Consider the following 18,086-nt stretch of genomic DNA (forward strand, 5'->3'; position numbering starts at 1 on the left):
TGAGAACTCTTATGGGTGTTGATTATTTTTCTATAAACACACACCTGATCTGTCAAATGTCTCAAAATAACCACCAGAGTAATGTCTGTTGTGATCGTGGTATAAGAGGAATAATTGACTCGTCCTTTGAATTATCTGATGATAATGCACACCCGCGGTGTTGAATTACCACCTTGGGGTGTAGGTTATTTTCAAATCATTCAATGGACCGTCGTCAATTATTCCTTATATAGATTACAAAGTGATGTGTGTGTGTGTGTGTGTGTTTGGTTGGACCTTTAACTGCACATCAGACAAGACAGAAACAAACAAACTGATCATTGTTCAAGTAGCAAAACTGCTTTGTATTTTATGCAACAAAAATTGCACCATGGTTACAGGAAAATTCGACAGAAATTGAGAAAACAAGTGATGTGTATTTACAAAAACTGAGCAATTAGTGTTCAAAAGTGTGACGCTGAATACAAAAGTAGTGGCATGATTTGTTTAAGAAAAAACAAAAACTTAAATGTCAACATTGGTAATACACCACGTTGAACTGAAGGCAGCTTGTGGTCGGCGTCGCAGTCAGAGGGCAAAGTGTTGAAAAAGACAAACTAATACTGAAAACAGAGACGCACGCATTCTTTCAGTTACACAACAACTTATCTGACTGTGATGTGTTGAAGAAGAACGATTGAGACGCCGCTCCGTCCATCAGACACTTTCATGACTCAGTGGTGTAAGAAATACTTTAAAATGACATCGAGTGGTAAAGTGAAATTCTTTATAAAAACATGTAGAGATATATATACTGTAGTCCCACGGTTTCACTTCCAAGACGTTCCCAAACTTCCTGAGAATAGTGTTTCATCTTCTTGAGAAATACAATCACCTGATATTCACTCAGGAAGTTTATTAAAGGCTTCTGGGTGTTTATGGCATTTCTGTAGTGATTGTGCTGAAGAAATACAACTGCACACGAGCGAGATGTCCTTCACCACATAGTGTTGCATGCATACAATACTCGTTTCACAAAATGAAACCATAGTTCCTCACATCACAGCTCTTTCTTCAACAACTGCAACCACGTGAAGAAAACAAATACTATTTGTCAATGTGAACGTAATCAAAAATATAGATTTTGATCTCAAGAAAATGTTTGACAACGTGAGGTTTGTCGACACTGTTGAGATAATGCTGATTGAACAAATACTGTGTGAAAATAAAGAGGAAAGCCAAGATGGAGACAGCTCATGAACATCAAGTAACTAAGACTCGGACCTGGGCCAAACTGACGCGAGGAACGACGTCGGTTCCTTTAATTTTGTACGCAATAAGCTGAGACTCTGGCAAGAGAAAGGCTACGTCGAATCTGTTTAGTAGAAGTGTACATTACGACCAGAAAAGCCCCACATTTCATCCGCTGAAGAAGGCAGATTTTCTCCGCTACCTCTGAACAATGTCACTGATCTCTTTGACGGAGGAAAGCAGCTTTGAAAAGTCTTGTGATGCGTTGGCTCCCCCGGTGGCAGCGGGGCAGATCTGAAGCTCTCGCAAACTGCTCTCCAACTTATTGATGGCTTCACGGAAAGCGAACTTGTTCCACATCCGTTGGATGGACTCGACGTAACTCGCGCAATACTTGGACAGGTTCTTGCCAGCCTCCAAAACTGCGCCGTGGCTGCCGGTCTGCTCCGAATGTCTGCCGATAGCGGCTCGCAGAAGTTCAGTGCTCTCCAAGACCATCTCGCGCGTAATGGCGGAGTTGGACAGCCTCTCGGACGGCTGACGAGTTTTCCTTAGTGAGCGACGAGTCGTCATGAGGGGAATAAAGTTTGATCCCGGATCCCCGACAGCCGAACTCGCTCCCATTCCCGGTAGCTGTCCGGTAGGGGATGTGGACGAGGTCTTGGGAGGTTGCACTTTTGAGCAGTTTTTTGGTAGTTTTTTGGCATTTTCCTGGGAAAGACTACCCTTGGCTTGGTCTGTGGAGCTGGGACTCGGAGGACTCTGGTCAGAGGGGCCTTTGACTTTGGTAGCCGAAGAAACATCGAGAGCTGGATTTCTTGAATTCTTTCCAGATTTGGCACTAGAGACGGGAGGTGGAGGAGGAGCGGGTTTTGGTTTCGCAAATTTTCCTTTCTCTCTTTGTGTGGGGACATCAGAAGTGTGTTTGTGTCTACGAGATCTGCATTCTTCTCCGGATGCTCCCAGTGCTGAAATCACACCGGGTTTGAGCAGCTCAGCTTGCAGAGCACTCGTTTTGGAGCTTTCGTTCTGCGTCTGCAGTCGACGGCCTAACTTAGGGGTCAGGGTCGAAGGACTTGATCCGGGACTCGATTCTGTATCCTTGAAAACCTCATCTGACACGTCCTCGCTTTTCCTAGGAAGGCGAGGTGGTGGGGTAAGGGTACCGCCACGTTGCATGCTATCTGTTTTTTTGCGAGGCAGAGCCGGCTTTCTTTCATAGGTGCTCGAGTTGAAGTGAGACGATTGCATGTCACGCGGCAAGGTGACAGACTTCCACTCGGAACGGTCGGATCCTGGGGGCATGCTAGAAGCTGAGGAAGACCTCAGGAAGCGCTTGGAGTTAGAAATAGGGTCTTCCTCTGTTGGTGAAGTGGTGGCGAGTTTTCCTCCGCCACCAGATGTTGTGCCTTTTTTGCGTGAATGAGACGGAAAGAGCTGACCGGGATATTGGGGGGCTCCGTTGGTGACGCCGACAGATGTGGTACTATTAGAACTGACCAATTTTGAGGAGTCGAGGCTGTGAAAAGCATCGTTATTGGAAGCACCATTATTAAATTCATCTCTGCAGTCAGGACCCAATCCTCTACGATCCAGATGCCCATCCATCTTACCAAAGGAGCTGCTGCGCTTCGGAGGTGCAGGGGCCGTTCTCTTCTTTTTCTTGATGAGGCTGAAGGGATTCATTCTGAACTTGTCTTTATCTTTAGCTAGGATGCGGTCATCTTCGTTCAGGTTGCTATCAAGGAGAGCCCTTGAGATCGTCAGGGGTCCGGTCACCTCAGCTTCGGCTCCATCTGATAATTAATCCAATGGACACATTTACTCTGCAGAAAACACCTCATTCATCTGACAAACAAAGAAATAATAATGAACAGAGAGAGAGAGAGAGAGAGAGAGAGAGAGCAGAACCTACCAGGACTGTCCCCATCCTTACTGTCCATATGCCTCCGTAGTGTCCTGGTCTTAGTGGGAAGTTCTGGTGCCTGCTGTATGGGACCCAATGACGGCTTTTTACCTTTTTTCCCCAATTCTTTCTCCACCTCTGCAAACCATTAAGCATTAAAATAAGCTGTGAATCCGATGAAAAGTTAAAGGCCAAGTTCTCTAAATATTTAGTCATAAAAATGTACCATCAGAGATACTGGATTCTTGAAACATCGTCTCAAACGCCTGGTGGGTTTCAGCAAAAGATGGCCGCTCTGCAGGGATCCACCTCCAACCTTAAAACATTAAAGAGACTACTCAGAATAAAAGTCACAGAAATAATGTAGCTACACTAATTCAAGGTTTCAGGCACTTGTTTAAATACTTTCACTAAACTGAGATCTGTATGTTTTTGAATAATCTTATATAATCTGCTTACAGGCCCTCATGAGCTCATAGACTTTCTCTGGGCATCCCTCAGGTCTGTCCATGCGGTAATCTTTCTCTAGTAGCTCGTACACTTGGGACAAGTCAATTCCAGGATATGGAGACATCCCATAGGTGGCAATCTCCCAAAGCAGGACTCCAAATGCTAAAGAGTTTAGTTAAGAGTGTTAGTTTGTCATACATTTCAACCTGAAAAGGAAAGTTGAGCTTAAAAATGTCACAATAGCTACGAATATTAACTTCCAGCATTTATTCATGTGAAGGATCTTTCCTTACCCCACACATCTGACTTTATAGAAAATATGTTATAGGCCAGACTCTCTGGTGCCGTCCATTTTATGGGAAATTTGGCTCCTGCACGGGCCTTGTAAGTGTCTTCTGTCATCAGACGACTCAGTCCAAAATCTGCCACTTTAACCAAATGATTTTCCCCAACTAAGCAGTTACGTGCAGCTAGATCCCTGAAACATCAAATAATATAAAACTTAAAGGGGTCATATTAAGATGTCAAATAAATCTTTGTTGTCCTCAAAGTGCATATGTGAAGTTTTAGCTCAAAGTACCCCACAGATTATTTGATGTTAAAAGATGTTAAAATTGACACTTTGTAAGTGTGAGCAAAAATGTGCCATTTATGGGTGTGTCCTTTAAAATTTAAATGAGCGGTTGAAATGCAAACACTGATCACCATAAAGGTGGTTTGTAGAAATTGAAACTCAATAGTGCTGTCTAGGGCTGTGACGGAGGCAGTTTTTTACCATTGCGATGGTAATGCACGAATTCACCACGGTAGTGCGGTGGTTATAGATTATGTTTGTTGGGGGGGGGGCGGTATGTGCATGTGCACATTGATGCACATAGGTCTTGACCACATTTGTCATTACACATAGTTATTACTGGTGTTTACTTAAAGTCCAATATTACTAACTAGTGCTCATGTATAGAAAGATTCTCTTAAGATCAGTGCACAATTCAGTATTCATGTCGACAAGCTTTAATTTGTGACTTGCATGGCAGTAAATATACACTGCATACACACAATACAACAATGCTTAGCCCTAAGGTAATCCTGTTTTTTGTCATTAAGGGAAATCATCTCGTCTCAGTTACAAAATTTGACTGGTAAATGATAAAGAATAATTTCCCCCTTCTGTATCAGGGATGATAGATTGATAAGCAGACATGTGATTTATGACTGGATTTATATTGTGATAATGGCTGTAAAAGTAACTCTCCTTTTGACTTTGTCCTCTCAGTGTGTCTTTGACCCTCAGCTATGAAAGATTTGGGCATAACTAAACTTGATTTTATTCTCTGTTGTTGTGTGTTAATGTCACTGATATTATTGTTATACTGTGAAACACTTTGATTAACACAAGTTGTTCTGGTTGATTTATGTGAAAGTGAACACAGGATAACTTTAGTTTGTTTTCTTACAAGCGTGCTACAGAGGTATGATCAGATTTACTCAAGTCACTTGATTGGCAATTTTGGAATGGGTTTACATGAATATACTGTATTAAAAAACATAAAAGGCATTTTAATACACATAAATATGTAAAGGAAAGTTGCAGTCTAATGGTTTTGTAAGCCAAATACAGCTGGTTCTAAAGCAAAACATGAAAGTGATTCATCATAGGGAAGCAATAATTGGAGAAGTGCTTTACAAAGTTACTTCAGTTTATAACGTTTCACCAATCTTTACAGACATAACCTGCTTACTGTTAAACCAGAGCCTGAAAAACCTCTGGAAATAAAGGGCAAGTAAAAATTGCTGCCCCAATCTGACCAATAGATAAAGTGCTTAACATTGATTCCTGAAGTGTTGATCCCAGATGTTTCTGCTGACCTGTGGATGAAGTTCTTCTTCTCCAGATATTCCATGGCTGAGGAGATCTGTGTGGCCATATGAAGGAGCACCACAGCGTTCACCTCCTCACGATTACACTCACGCAGATAATCCAGTAGATTTCCATGGGTCATGAATTCTGTGATGATATAAAACGGAGGTTCCCGGGTACAGACGCCTGACATGAGACAAACACAAAATGTTGAGATTTAGTAACAATTTAGTACTCTTACAACTAAAACTGTAAATTGTACAATAACATTTTTGCAGTGTATCCCATGTGTAAGAGTTTATATTATATGTATTATTTGTCTTTACAGTAGGGAAAAGCGGGGCACGATGTAGCGCGGGGTTAATTTTATCGCAGCTACTTTAAATATTTCTACAGGGCCAAGCAATCTGTGCTTTTGGTCTTTTTCTCTTACTGTCAGAAGATCTCTGAGAGATAGTTTTGATGTGTTTTTGTTAAGATATATTGTACAAAGAGTTATTTGGAGTAAATTTCTTCATCTTATGTTTTTTTTCTGAGTTGGGTGTGCAAGTCACCAAATCCAACCTTATATTATTTTAATAACTGTCTTGTTTTAAAATGATGTTATGTTTTAGGTAACATGTCAGCGAACTCCTAGTAACTGATAGCTGGGATTACACAGCGGGGTTAGTTGTCACACAGTCTCAGGTATACAATGATAATGAAATGAAAACAATGTAAATACAATTCATCAAAATCATAACTGTTAATACAATAATATAATTTATAACTTATATGCATTGCTGCATAATACAAGGATTTTTAGATGAAAGATGGAGGAATGTGTGGATATCTATCTATTATAGGCAGATATAGAAACAATATCCACCTTTAGTACATAGACAGAATTTGATTGAATTGTTTGTGTTTAAACTCAATTTTCTAGCAGGTTTTAAAACAAACCCTCATTGAACCCCACCTATGGGGTAACGTTTGCACTCCTGTCACTTTCGATGTAATTGCATAATAACGGTAGGACCCACAAACAAACTTTAAGTGTAAATTTGTAGCAGAGATGTGTGTGGTGATTGAGTAAAAAATGATTCATCTAACTTAAATATTTTTTCTAATGATAGCCAAAGTCAAAAAGCGTCAGGTTCTGCCGCGTTCTCCCCTATTGTATATCAGCACCTAAACTCACCCAACAGCTGTACCAGGTTTGGGTGTTTAATTTCTTTCATGACTGCAGCTTCCTTTAAAAACTCTTCCACTTCCATCGTGTCCTCCTGTACAACCACAGAAAAACTGTCATTTAGCACAAACTCATCTTCTTACATTTAAAATTACTACACAAAGTCAAATATAATATGATTCAGGCTACAGTAAAAGTACGTTTCTGTAGCATAACCACTAGAGCTTTGTGTTAGCAAAGGTCTGTAGTTCAATCCCTTGGGAATACACACATACTGATCACATGTGTTGCACGGCAAGTCTCTTTGGATGAAAGCGTGTGCCAAATGCACGTAAATGTCAAGTGATGGATATGTTATTGTGTTGGGTCTTCACTTATCCACTAACAGCAGATGATTGAGAAGCACTTACTTACCTTTAGTGTTTTTACAGCCACGGTCAGGTTGTATTTCTTCCAGACCCCCTCATATACCTCTCCGTACTGCCCTCCGCCCAGCTTGTGCTTCATGGTAATATCTGTGCGCTCCATCTCCCATTTGTCGTAGTTGGGCGAGACGCCGTAGATGGTGGGCTTGTTGCGTTTGGGTGCTGGATAATGTAGTGTTGTGATGAGACCGTCTGCCACGGTGGAATGATGATGAACCAACTCAGCCAAAGTGTTGAATCGGCTCTCTGAAGAAACGTACAGCTGCAAAAGACAAAGTAATGTAAATATTATACACATGTAAGTGTGTGAGTTAATGGCCACAGAGTCCACCTCACGACCCCCAGTCACACACAGCACATATTAGGGTCAGAGTCTGGGTACACATCACTAATGATGACATCATGAAAAACCAAATCATGACAGGAGGCCATAGCTTCAGCTTTACGATGAGGCAGACTGTGGTCCTTATAGCAGAGATTCGGATTTATTTCTGATGTCTAACAGTTGAGATGTGGCTTTGCCTCATTCAGAGACTGCGAGGTGTTTGAGGAAGATCAGGTATGACTTCAGCACTCATCAGCAGCATAAAACACACGTCTGAAACCCCCTACTCACATGCTATATAGTATGCGAAAAGCAGTAGGTGAGGCGAGTAGTATGTCTAAATACATAGTATTTCAAAAACAGTATGCAACAAGTACCCAGGATGACCTACTACTTCATTTTAAATTTTGAAGCATGTATACGACGGTCACTTCACTATCCCATGATGCCCCATGAGAGGAGTTATCCAATGAAGAAGAGGAGGTGTTGTCGGCGATGCGGCTGTTTTCAAGCTGGTATGACATGACGTGATGACGACGTATGTCACGTGATGTATGAACATGGCGGATGTAGTCGCATTCATACTACAAGGATTCAACCTATACAGTAAATACTGTTTTAACGGTCAGTAAGTAGATACTTCATCTCATTGGGTACGTACTGTACAGTATGCGGTTATGTAGATATCAGTGAACAAATGTAACATATTTGCATCAATGCATTCTTCGGCACCGTTAAATTATGACTCAACAATGGTTCTTGATTTTCACCTAATATTGATCATTCGTTCCATGCCAACACATGTCAACCCAAACATCCCAATGGGTTGTGTTAAAATCTCACCTTGCCATCAGAAGCCGTGTTGATGCGGTAGTGGTAGACTCGACCCTCGTAGCGCAGTGAGATTGATCGCTGTCCGGGGCTGCTCTCGCTCTCTCGCACCAGGAAGCTTCCGTTGATCCCGCTGCTCAGCAAGTATTCAGCAGCGTTGCGGGACACCGGTCCATGGTACCAGCTGTGCTTCTCCAGGCTGTTGACGGGTGTGATGTAGTTACTGGGCACCCAGCCCTGGCCGTTCTTGGTCTGAGCTTCACACCACTCGCCATTGTGATTGTATCCCAGAACCCTCAGCTTCTCTCCTGAGGTCACACAAATCATAGCAGCTGTGTTTTCTAAAAGTCCTTTCTCAATACCCTACACTGAAGTGTTTACTGCTGTACACAACACATATTGAAAAAAATGCTTAAAACATCTCTTACAAACCTAAAGGGTTTACATTTTCTGATAATGACTGGCCGACTGTAAATTATCTTAGTAGTTTTTTATGCTCCTACACATGGTATATAAATAACTAAATACAAAATATGGAATTGAGACATGATACCCTGATAAAATAACTGGGACAAATCCCTGACAGTTAACTGATTATGTCTTATTATTATTGTATTTTGTTGCATCATTTGAGTCTCTTCAAGTATTTAAAGGGAACATATCATGAAAATCTGACTTTTCCGTGATGTTTAAGTGCTATTAACTTAGAAAATGTGATAAAGATCAAACTAGTAACTTAGTTTTGGTAACTCATTCTCTGCAAGGCATGTAAAAAATAGCTTCTTGAAATTTGGCTCCCCTTGTGATGTCAGAAGGGGTTCTTATTACTATAATACCACCCCTTAAGCTGCACTATCATTAGTGCTTCAACGGATCGCAGCTGATCCATGATCCGTACAGATCACGACCCACGGTTCGGCTCGCATGTGACTCGTGGATTAATACGCAAATTTAAATAGGGAAAGTTTATAATTTGTGCGTGTTTCAAAGGTTTGCAAATGTTAACATTCAAGTGATTTGAAACAGTTTAACTTCAAAAAGGCGCTAAAGTGAGCAGTTTACTTTATGCACAAACGCACGTGCGGTTGAATGCAATTTTAACATGTTATAATAAATGCTCTATATGGTATTTAGTTCTAGAACTTCACAAATGTACTCGGGCACAATTCACATTCCAGGTGAATTATTCTCTCATACTCAGTAAATATTAAATCATTTTAATGGACATCTGAACAGTAGTTACGCACCAATGTTATTTATTTAAGTAAAAAATTTAATTTCCAGTCACATGTATGACACTTCTCTCCAATAATGACTGCATGTTGAATATACATGTGAAGAGGGCAGGATAACACGAGCATCAGCTTATTGTGTCATCACTGTGTATGGTCAGACCTGATTCACATACAGAATCATACTCGACATGAAAACAGAGCTGTCTCTTACCTTTGGTGATGCTGAGTGTGTTGTCGCCGCTCGCCACAAAGTCATACAGCGCTACAAACAGGTTGGGATCATTTTCACTGGGTCCCGCCAGCAAATTCTCTTTAGAGTTCCAGCGGGCCGCTTCAGACAGACCAGATGGCTCGAAATCCGGCCGCTGAAGAGCTTCTGCAAACAAACGTGAGAAAGGTCAAACGTGACACGTATACCAAAATCATAATTTGGTTGGTTTTGTTCTTGTGTGTGTGTTAACTGTGTCATCCAGTCAGATTCTCCAGAACCGCTTGAGATGTACATTGCACAAATGCATGATCCAAAGTGAGTAGTGCACATTTAATCTATACAGTCAGTGTTATTATCAGTATGGGTTCCCTAGGATTCAAACCCATGACCTCTGCGTTACTAACACAATGCTTTACTGCATCAGGATGGAATGCTTGAAATGCCTCACACCACACGAGTTATGATCTCACCCAACAAAAACCTTGCCAAACTAACGTCAGCCATTTTTACCGATGCTAGGCCATGTGGTGAGAATAAAGACAGCAACAGCAAAATGAGATACACATCTGTCAATGAACAAAAAAGACTGAATCCCATCATGGGAACAATGAGAACAACAAGAGACAATATTTAAATCATATCAGCTATATTCAAAAATAACAAAGACCTTCAACAATAACAGATTCTCTATCAACTACAACACAATGTGAATGGAAAGAGTTTGTGTCACATTACTTCAGTCTTCTATTGGGTTCTTGCTAGTTTTGTATTTTAACAAAACAAACTTTAAAAGTAAACAAAACTGCACAAATAAAATCTAATAGTCTGATCTGAAAACAAACATAGATCCAGTATATGAGCTCTAGTTTCGTCCAATAATGGGATCACAGATGTGTTCAACCTTCAAAAACAGGGCTCTCTAAACGGATCTATCCAGGCAGGAATCAGATTTCCCAGCATTCTCCCCTCCCTACTTTTTTCCTCTCTTTCTTTTACTGTGAGCCATTATGTCTGGCGTCTCTCTCTCGTTCTTCCCCTCCTCCACTTTCCAAACAGTCAGATGAAGAACGGAGAGAGGAGGCCTGTGATTTTCACCAGACCTCACATCTGTATGGACTCCATACATTACGACTGACTGACTGGCACACGGACACTGACCGCCACAAACGCTTACCTTCAAAGTAACAGCTTGAGGACGAGGAAAGACCTTTTTTGGATTTACAGCCCACCAATTTTAAACAAATCTCCAACATTTTCATTTGATTTCAACAAGTCCAGCTAAAAGAATTAATCCAGCTCTTTTTGAACGCCTCTGTTGTTCTTAAAAAAAAGTTACCACACAGCAAAAAAACTTGAAAAAGTCTTCAATAGTTGTTTACATCATTTAAAAAAGTCAAAAACTTGTATTTCTTAGAAAAAAAACGTTGACATCCATATCATAAACCCATGGCCGTGTCCGACGGACAAATATTCTACCGAGTTTTCCCAACAAAAGACTCCATTTTTCCCGGTCCAGTTTTACGGAGTTTCTTCTTCTAAAGTTGAAGGATTAGCCATTGGAATAGATAAATCCTTCAGAAAGCCTGAATGAAAGTTGACACGAGTGTTGTGTTTATCATGCCATTGTGCCGCGCTGTCGCCCGACTGTCGATCCACAGGAAAGCAAAAAGCTCGTGTTGAGGTCTGCCAACAAAGAGGCCCTTTCAGGATCAGACCGCTAGACCCGATGACATCAGCGCACAGGACCCGCCCACCTAACACACAAACATCATCTGCCATGTGTGTGTGTGTGTTACTGGAATCTGCCTTTGTCTTTCAGTTTCTCTCATTCAGTGTTTTTCTGTCTATCTCTTCTTTAATGTAGTTTAAGAGACACTCAGCACTCAACATTACTCAGCTGGTTATGATTTAACTTACTGTTAGGAAAATATTCAGATGTGTAGTGTGTACTTAAATAAAAAAACTCCATGTAGGGTCCTATTACTATACTATAACATCAATCTTAAGATAAAATAATGAACCTTTATACAACAAAAATCTGAGCTGGATAGAAAATTGTGTTTAAACGAGAATAGACGTACGGCCGTATCCGAGCACTGCTGTAAACGTTGTTACTTATTTTTTAATGGCAGACTTACAGAGAAAATGTGTGGAAAAGGGGCATTACGTGTCTCTGATCTGGTCCAATGGCATCTCCAGACAGGCAGGAATCTGAACTGCTCTGGAGTCCACATGGGTGTCGGCCAGCTTAAATGAAATACTCTCTGAAATTTCCAGTCATAGGAATGAGAAAATATGATGCAGACATTATTGTGCCTGTACAGTCACATGAAGATAAAAATTCAGCAGAGGTCTGAAATGTTGGCTACCATTCAGACATCAACGCACACCTGTAGCTCTGATGCATTATCAGGAGTTGCAACTACGGTAGCTGAGAAGGTCATTCTTTGTGTTCTTTTTAATTGTTTCTGGAACCTGATGAAATCAGTACGCTCAATGTTACAATCACTGCTCTTGCCTTCCAGAATGAAAAAGAATATTCCAACTTGGACCAATTGTGCGAGCTGTCTCTTTAGTACAGTGTGGTTTATTTACATGTTGCTGTTGATTGGACTGCAGTTCTGACACACTCACCAAACAAGAGAAAACATCTCTGGAACCCTATTGCACACCGGTTCTATGAAACAAGTCCCTGAATACCGTAGCAAAATGTTGCACGGTTTGCCCCTGCAGCCCCGTTGCCTTATCAACGCACCCCTGCAGCCCCGTTGCCTTATCAACGCGCCCCTGCAGCCCCGTTGCCTTATCAACGCGCCCCTGCAGTTCCGATGCATTATCAATGCGCCAAAGCAGATCCGTTGCATTGTCAACGTATACCTGCAGCCCCGTGGAATTATCAATGCAAACCTGCAGCTCCGGTGCATAATCAGCATGCCACAGCAGCTCCGGTGCATTATCAACGCACACCTGCAGCTCCGGTGCATTATCAACGCACACCTGCAGCTCCGGTGCATTATCAACGCACACCTGAAGATCCGGTGCATTATCAACGCACACCTGAAGATCCGGTGCATTATCAACGCACACCTGAAGATCCGGTGCATTATCAACGCACACCTGAAGATCCGGTGCATTATCAACGCACACCTGAAGATCCGGTGCATTATCAACGCACACCTGCAGCTCCGGTGCATTATCAACGCACACCTGCAGCTCCGGTGCATTATCAACGCACACCTGAAGATCCGGTGCATTATCAACGCACACCTGAAGATCCGGTGCATTATCAACGCACACCTGAAGATCCGGTGCATTATCAACGCACACCTGAAGATCCGGGGCATTATCAACGCACACCTGAAGATCCGGGGCACTATTAACGCACACCTGCAGCTCCGGTGCACTATCAACGCACACCTGAAGATCCGGGGCACTATTAACGCACACCTGCAGCTCCAGTGCACTATCAACGCACACCTGCAGCTCCGGTGCACTATCAACGCACACCTGCAGCTCCAGTGCACTATCAACGCACACCTGCAGCTCCGGTGCACTATCAATGCACACCTGAAGATCTGGTTTATTATCAACGCACACCTGAAGATCCGGTGCATTATCAACGCACACCTGCAGCTCCAGTGCACTATCAACGCACACCTGCAGCTCCGGTACATTAACATTGCGCCACAGGAGCTCCGTTGCATTATCAACATATACCTGCAACCCTGTGGAATTATCAACGCACACCTGCAGCTTTGGTGTATTATCAACGTACACCTGCAGCCCCAGTGCATTATCAACACACACCTGCAGCTCCGTTGCATTATCAATGTGCCACAGCAGCTCTGGTGCATTATCAACGTGCCACAGCAGCTCTGGTGCATTATCAATGCACACCTGCAGCCCCGGTTCATTATCAACGCACACCTGCCACTCCAATGCATTATCAACACACACCTGATGCTTTCGATGCATTACCAAGCATTAAAATGTCTCCTGACAGACTGTTGGCTTATAACAATTCAACTGAATTGTTGAATTTTTGTCCTTTGTGTTCTACAGACTTTCAAAAAAATTAAATATTTTGTAACAACATAAGATAATGTTAATCAAACAAATTTAAGTTATAGCATATTTAGTTATTAAGTTTACTACATCCATGAAGAAAAAACTGCGATTAGCTGTAGTCTATATGAAGAGATCTTAAGCACTGACTGGATGCTTTGGATGTAAAGAAGTGTCACACATTTAGACACAAAACCAATATATAATAAAACTTGCATATTCATTATATTAAATTTTATGCAGATATAATGTTTTGTAACAGATTGTTTTAACGGTTTTCTGGTTTACTGGGACGAAAGTGAGTGTTGGTTTTGTGAAAGATGTAGAAACATGAAGCGCATTTCTCAGAGATGAGCTCATCGAGAATCATTTATATAATCCTCTCCTCACAGCAGCGCACGCTTCATTCAGAACGTGTCTTCTAAAGCATATGTAAAGACAGAATGACGTAATGACTAAATAACTCCAAAGTTTTTTCTTTTAACGCAAAACACTTTCTGCAGGGGTTTAGCATTAGCCTGGGAATGGAAACATGATCCAAGTGCCTGAACCTCTGGCAGATCAGAATAAGTCTGACATCACCCTCTAATCGGACACAAACACACAACATTACACACAATTTTACAGAAACACAGCACATCACAATGAGGGAATGTCAACTAGTATAATGTTGAGAGAAGCGAGGATGTTTACAACAGCACCAGCAGAAGTGCTGTTGAGTTCAGATGGACAGAGATTTTCTTCAGCGTTGAGTTGAATCTGTCTGAAACACAACCTTAATAATAATATTCAGTACATCATTGCATGTCTTACAATCATACACAATTAACTGTAAGGCTGCATAACAACTAATTGTTTGCAAAATAAACGTTTCTGTTTACATCATACATGCGTGTGTACTGTGTATAATAATGATAATAATAATAATAATAATGTATGCACTATGCGTACACACGCATGTATATATTTAAGAATTATTTAGATGTGCATAAACAATTTTATATTTATATATAATTTATATACATACTTAATATACTTTAAAAATTCTTAAAATTATACATGCATAATTATTATACACAGTACACACACATATATGATTTTATTCTGCAAACAATTAGTTGCAATTCATCGATATGCAGCCGTATTTTACTGTAGGTAAAAGTGTGATATTGAGTTAAGACAACATGAATAAATCAGTGGTGAAGACCGATACATTGGGCAGTAACACTTTTTCTCTTGCTCGATCACATCCTCTCAGTAAAGATCAGTGTTGCTCATGATACTCAGTAATTGTTCACAAAGACACAATATCACAACAAGACACAATCACATCTGAATATCTCTTCTTCTCTTATTTACAGCACAAAGTGTCAGTCAAGTGTAAGTGATATACGGCTACCAATTATTTTATTGATTGTTTTAAGATGTGCATGCATTACATTTATAGATCTGACTTTAACATGCACCTAAACCCTCTGTATTCTGATTCATCTACTTGTTTTGAATGTATAAACAGCAATTTGTGCTGTTTTCCAACATATTTTTATTGTTAACATGTTAGAAGCCCATGTCACTAAATTAAGTGATTAAGTTTGTTGCACTTATAACAGGGCAAACAAATCAGAATCCATCCATAACAATAATAAATCAATGAAGCAAACACAATAATCAGAGCAATGTTTTACAGCAAACAGGGCCTTAGTTTAAGATGAACATCTGCAGTTAACCCATCATGTGTACAGCAGAAACATTAACAAAATGATAATAGTTGAACTCAGAGCATTGTAATAAACTTACAGAGCAGAGGAGAGAAAGACAGGTCTACACTCGTCTGCATTGCTTCAACATGTTACAGTCATACTCTCTCTCTCTCTCTCTCTCTCTCTCTCAATATTCATCAGCTAATGGATTTATGTTGCTCCGGTCAAACTTCCTAATAAGTGACTATCCTTACAGACACAAACATTAGCCACTGAGGAATAAAAAGTTGTGTGAACTCGACCGTCAACCTGTCATGGAAACCCTTATGTTATTGAAAAGAAACCTACAGAGAAAATGAAGCAGTGGACATTCACGTATCATCAGAGCCACATTTTTACTTTGAATAAAGCAGGTCAACTCACCGTGGACAGTAAACACATTGCAGTGTTGAAGTCCCTGCCGTGAGGTCTCTCTCTTGCCAGTACCCTTGATGAAGGGCAGCGCTGGCAGACTCGGTCTCCTTTGGTCCCCAACAAACTTCCCTGGCTGCTGCCCCATAAGGGCAGGATGCCAGGCCGCGGCCGGACGGACGGCAGGTGTGGATCACGGTCCAGGTGCTGGAGAGGAAGAAGTCTTGATGACAGAACCTCTGACGAGTGACGCCTCAGTAAACCACCTTTTCTTTAGATACGACTAAAGCCATCCAGACTGAAGTCCAGTAGTGAACGTCTCTGTGATGAACAGGTTGCTGTTTCTGTCAATTCTGATACTGAATGTCACTACACTGGGACGGAGTTCACACTTAAAACTGCATTAAAATGGAAAGTAGTAGATTTTTCAAGGCACTACAGAATAATGTCAGGAAATGCATACATTTGACACATTATAGCTTATTACATATACATGTCCGAGCTGTGTTTACACCGATGAGTCAGTGTCTGGAGTCATAAATGAGTTTGATGATAATGATTTCATGATAAGCTGTTACTATACTAAAAACATCAAATCAACCTAGACCTGCTCTGAATATGTCTTATTCACAGTGACCTCACAGCAGATATGAAGTCCGATGCGCGTGAGTTTAGTGTTTGTCATTATTATTCACAGTTCGCCCATTTTGATGTAAAACAAATGCAAAATCTGAATATAACCTAAACTAACATCTGAAGCAGAAGTTTGACTTGGTTGTCATTTATAGATCAGATTACTGTCAGTCAACTTCAGTCGGGTCTTTAACGATTAGTAGTTATTAAACATCTGCATCAGGTACAAGCATGTTATTCTGCAGTTTAATAAAGTCATTCTTCTAAAAGAAACACATTCAGATGAGAGTTCATTTCACGAATCGACTCTGAATCATATTAAAGTGAAATCACTCAAACAAACCCTCATCCAGACACTTTTATCCAGTTTGATCTTTCAGTTTGTGTAACTTTAGTTAAAGTCTGTTTGAGTTATTAAAAGTCTCTCGTCACTTCCGCGTGCAGCTCGCTCGTTCTCCTCAGGATTTAAACGCTCTTTTCCCGCTTTTATTTCTTCTCTTTCGAGGTCTTTTCCTCGCCGATCACTCGCTAGGTTCGGTCGCAGGTTTTATTACATTAGTTCCTCTCATGTCTTCGTTTAATTTCACACTTATTTGCACTTTTCTTGGAGTCGTTCGTCTTCGCAGGAACCGCCATGTTCGCGCACGCGAGCTGCGCTGGTGACGTCACACGCCGCGCTCTTCCGCCAACACTCGGTTGAGTTCGTTGAGTTCCAGCTTTACAGTATTTTTATTTGATACTTAAGTTTATTGATCATTTGTTCCTCCTTATCTCTTATTTTATACCATTTATTTTATCATATAATATATAATAAAATATATATAATAATATTTAACATACTATGCACATAATATTATAATTGACTTATATCAATACTACATTGTACATCTGTAAAAATAATTATACTTTCTATGACATAAAAAACTCGGTTGAGTTCCTTCCTGAGGTCGATATCGATTTAAAACAGTTAACAAATGATTACTCAGAATTGAAATTTGGTTTTAGGTTATGTTGATTTTAGCCCTTTACTCATCCTGGTAAATTTAGCTTTTCTGTTTAAACGACACTTTGTCTAGTTTCTAGTTCATAAATGTAACTTTTACCATAAATGATCAACTAGTTTGCAATTGTTGTTTGTTTTTCAGTTGTGGTGGTTTGAGATGTGTGGTATCTGACATCACTGCCCTCTATCGGATCAACAGCAAAATCACAGTGGGTCTCATTCACCAATCATGCACATCATGAATCAACAAAAACTTTCATACTAAAGTTTCTTCTAGATGTACGCAAAAATGTAAGAACAACGTTGTTGAATCATGATTTGTTTGTTAAAACGTGCGTCTGCCTGATACATGAATTAGATCCATTGAGAGTCGATTGTGTTTGAGGGATGAAAATGAACTTAAAATATATTTTGACTGACTATTTATTTAGCATGTGTCAGTCTACACGAGATAAATAAAATTATATTTTTACTTCAGCATTGGTAATTTTTTTCTGAATGTAAGTGCAATGTTTGAAATATCTTAATTTGTGTTGTTATTGCTTTGTGTAATTTTATGTTGTAAATAATTTTAAAGAGGACCCCAGGAAGATTAGCTGCCATAAATGGGCCGCTAATGGGGATCCTAATAA

At 40.5% G+C, this 18,086-nt stretch overlaps 1 protein-coding gene across 2 annotated transcripts; it reads right to left on the reverse strand.

Annotated features, from left to right (window-relative positions):
• Positions 1 to 317: 317 nt before the first annotated feature.
• abl1 (c-abl oncogene 1, non-receptor tyrosine kinase) lies at positions 318 to 17,121 on the reverse strand. Of its 2 annotated transcripts, XM_065284006.2 has the most exons (12): positions 16,795 to 17,121; positions 15,831 to 16,216; positions 9,643 to 9,807; positions 8,209 to 8,504; positions 7,030 to 7,302; positions 6,625 to 6,709; positions 5,453 to 5,630; positions 3,880 to 4,064; positions 3,596 to 3,748; positions 3,363 to 3,452; positions 3,146 to 3,274; positions 318 to 3,026 (listed from the first exon to the last, which is right to left on the reverse strand). In XM_065284006.2, the coding sequence occupies exons 2-12, from the start codon at positions 15,964 to 15,966 to the stop codon at positions 1,429 to 1,431; spliced, it is 3,288 nt and encodes a 1,095-aa protein (XP_065140078.1). In that variant the 5' UTR covers positions 15,967 to 16,216; positions 16,795 to 17,121; the 3' UTR covers positions 318 to 1,428. The 2 variants fall into 2 exon arrangements, with proteins under 2 accessions (XP_065140078.1, XP_065140079.1); XM_065284007.2 differs by lacking the exons at positions 15,831 to 16,216; positions 16,795 to 17,121 and adding an exon at positions 10,817 to 11,451.
• Between the last annotated feature and the right edge of the window lie 965 nt (positions 17,122 to 18,086).

This window comes from Paramisgurnus dabryanus, chromosome 5 (genome assembly GCF_030506205.2).
Source record: "Paramisgurnus dabryanus chromosome 5, PD_genome_1.1, whole genome shotgun sequence".
Taxonomy (NCBI): Eukaryota; Metazoa; Chordata; class Actinopteri; order Cypriniformes; family Cobitidae; genus Paramisgurnus; species Paramisgurnus dabryanus.

Coding starts and splice junctions, on each gene's coding strand:
- abl1 (XM_065284006.2), bottom strand. CDS start 15,966: ATGGGGCAGCAGCCAGGGAAGTTTGTTGGGGACCAAAGGAGACCGAGT. Junction 9,808..15,830: donor CAATGTGTTTACTGTCCACG/GTGAGTTGACCT, acceptor GTTTGTTTGCAG/AAGCTCTTCAGCGGCCGGAT. Junction 5,631..6,624: donor AAACCTGGTACAGCTGTTGG/GTGAGTTTAGGT, acceptor GTCTCATGTCAG/GCGTCTGTACCCGGGAACCT.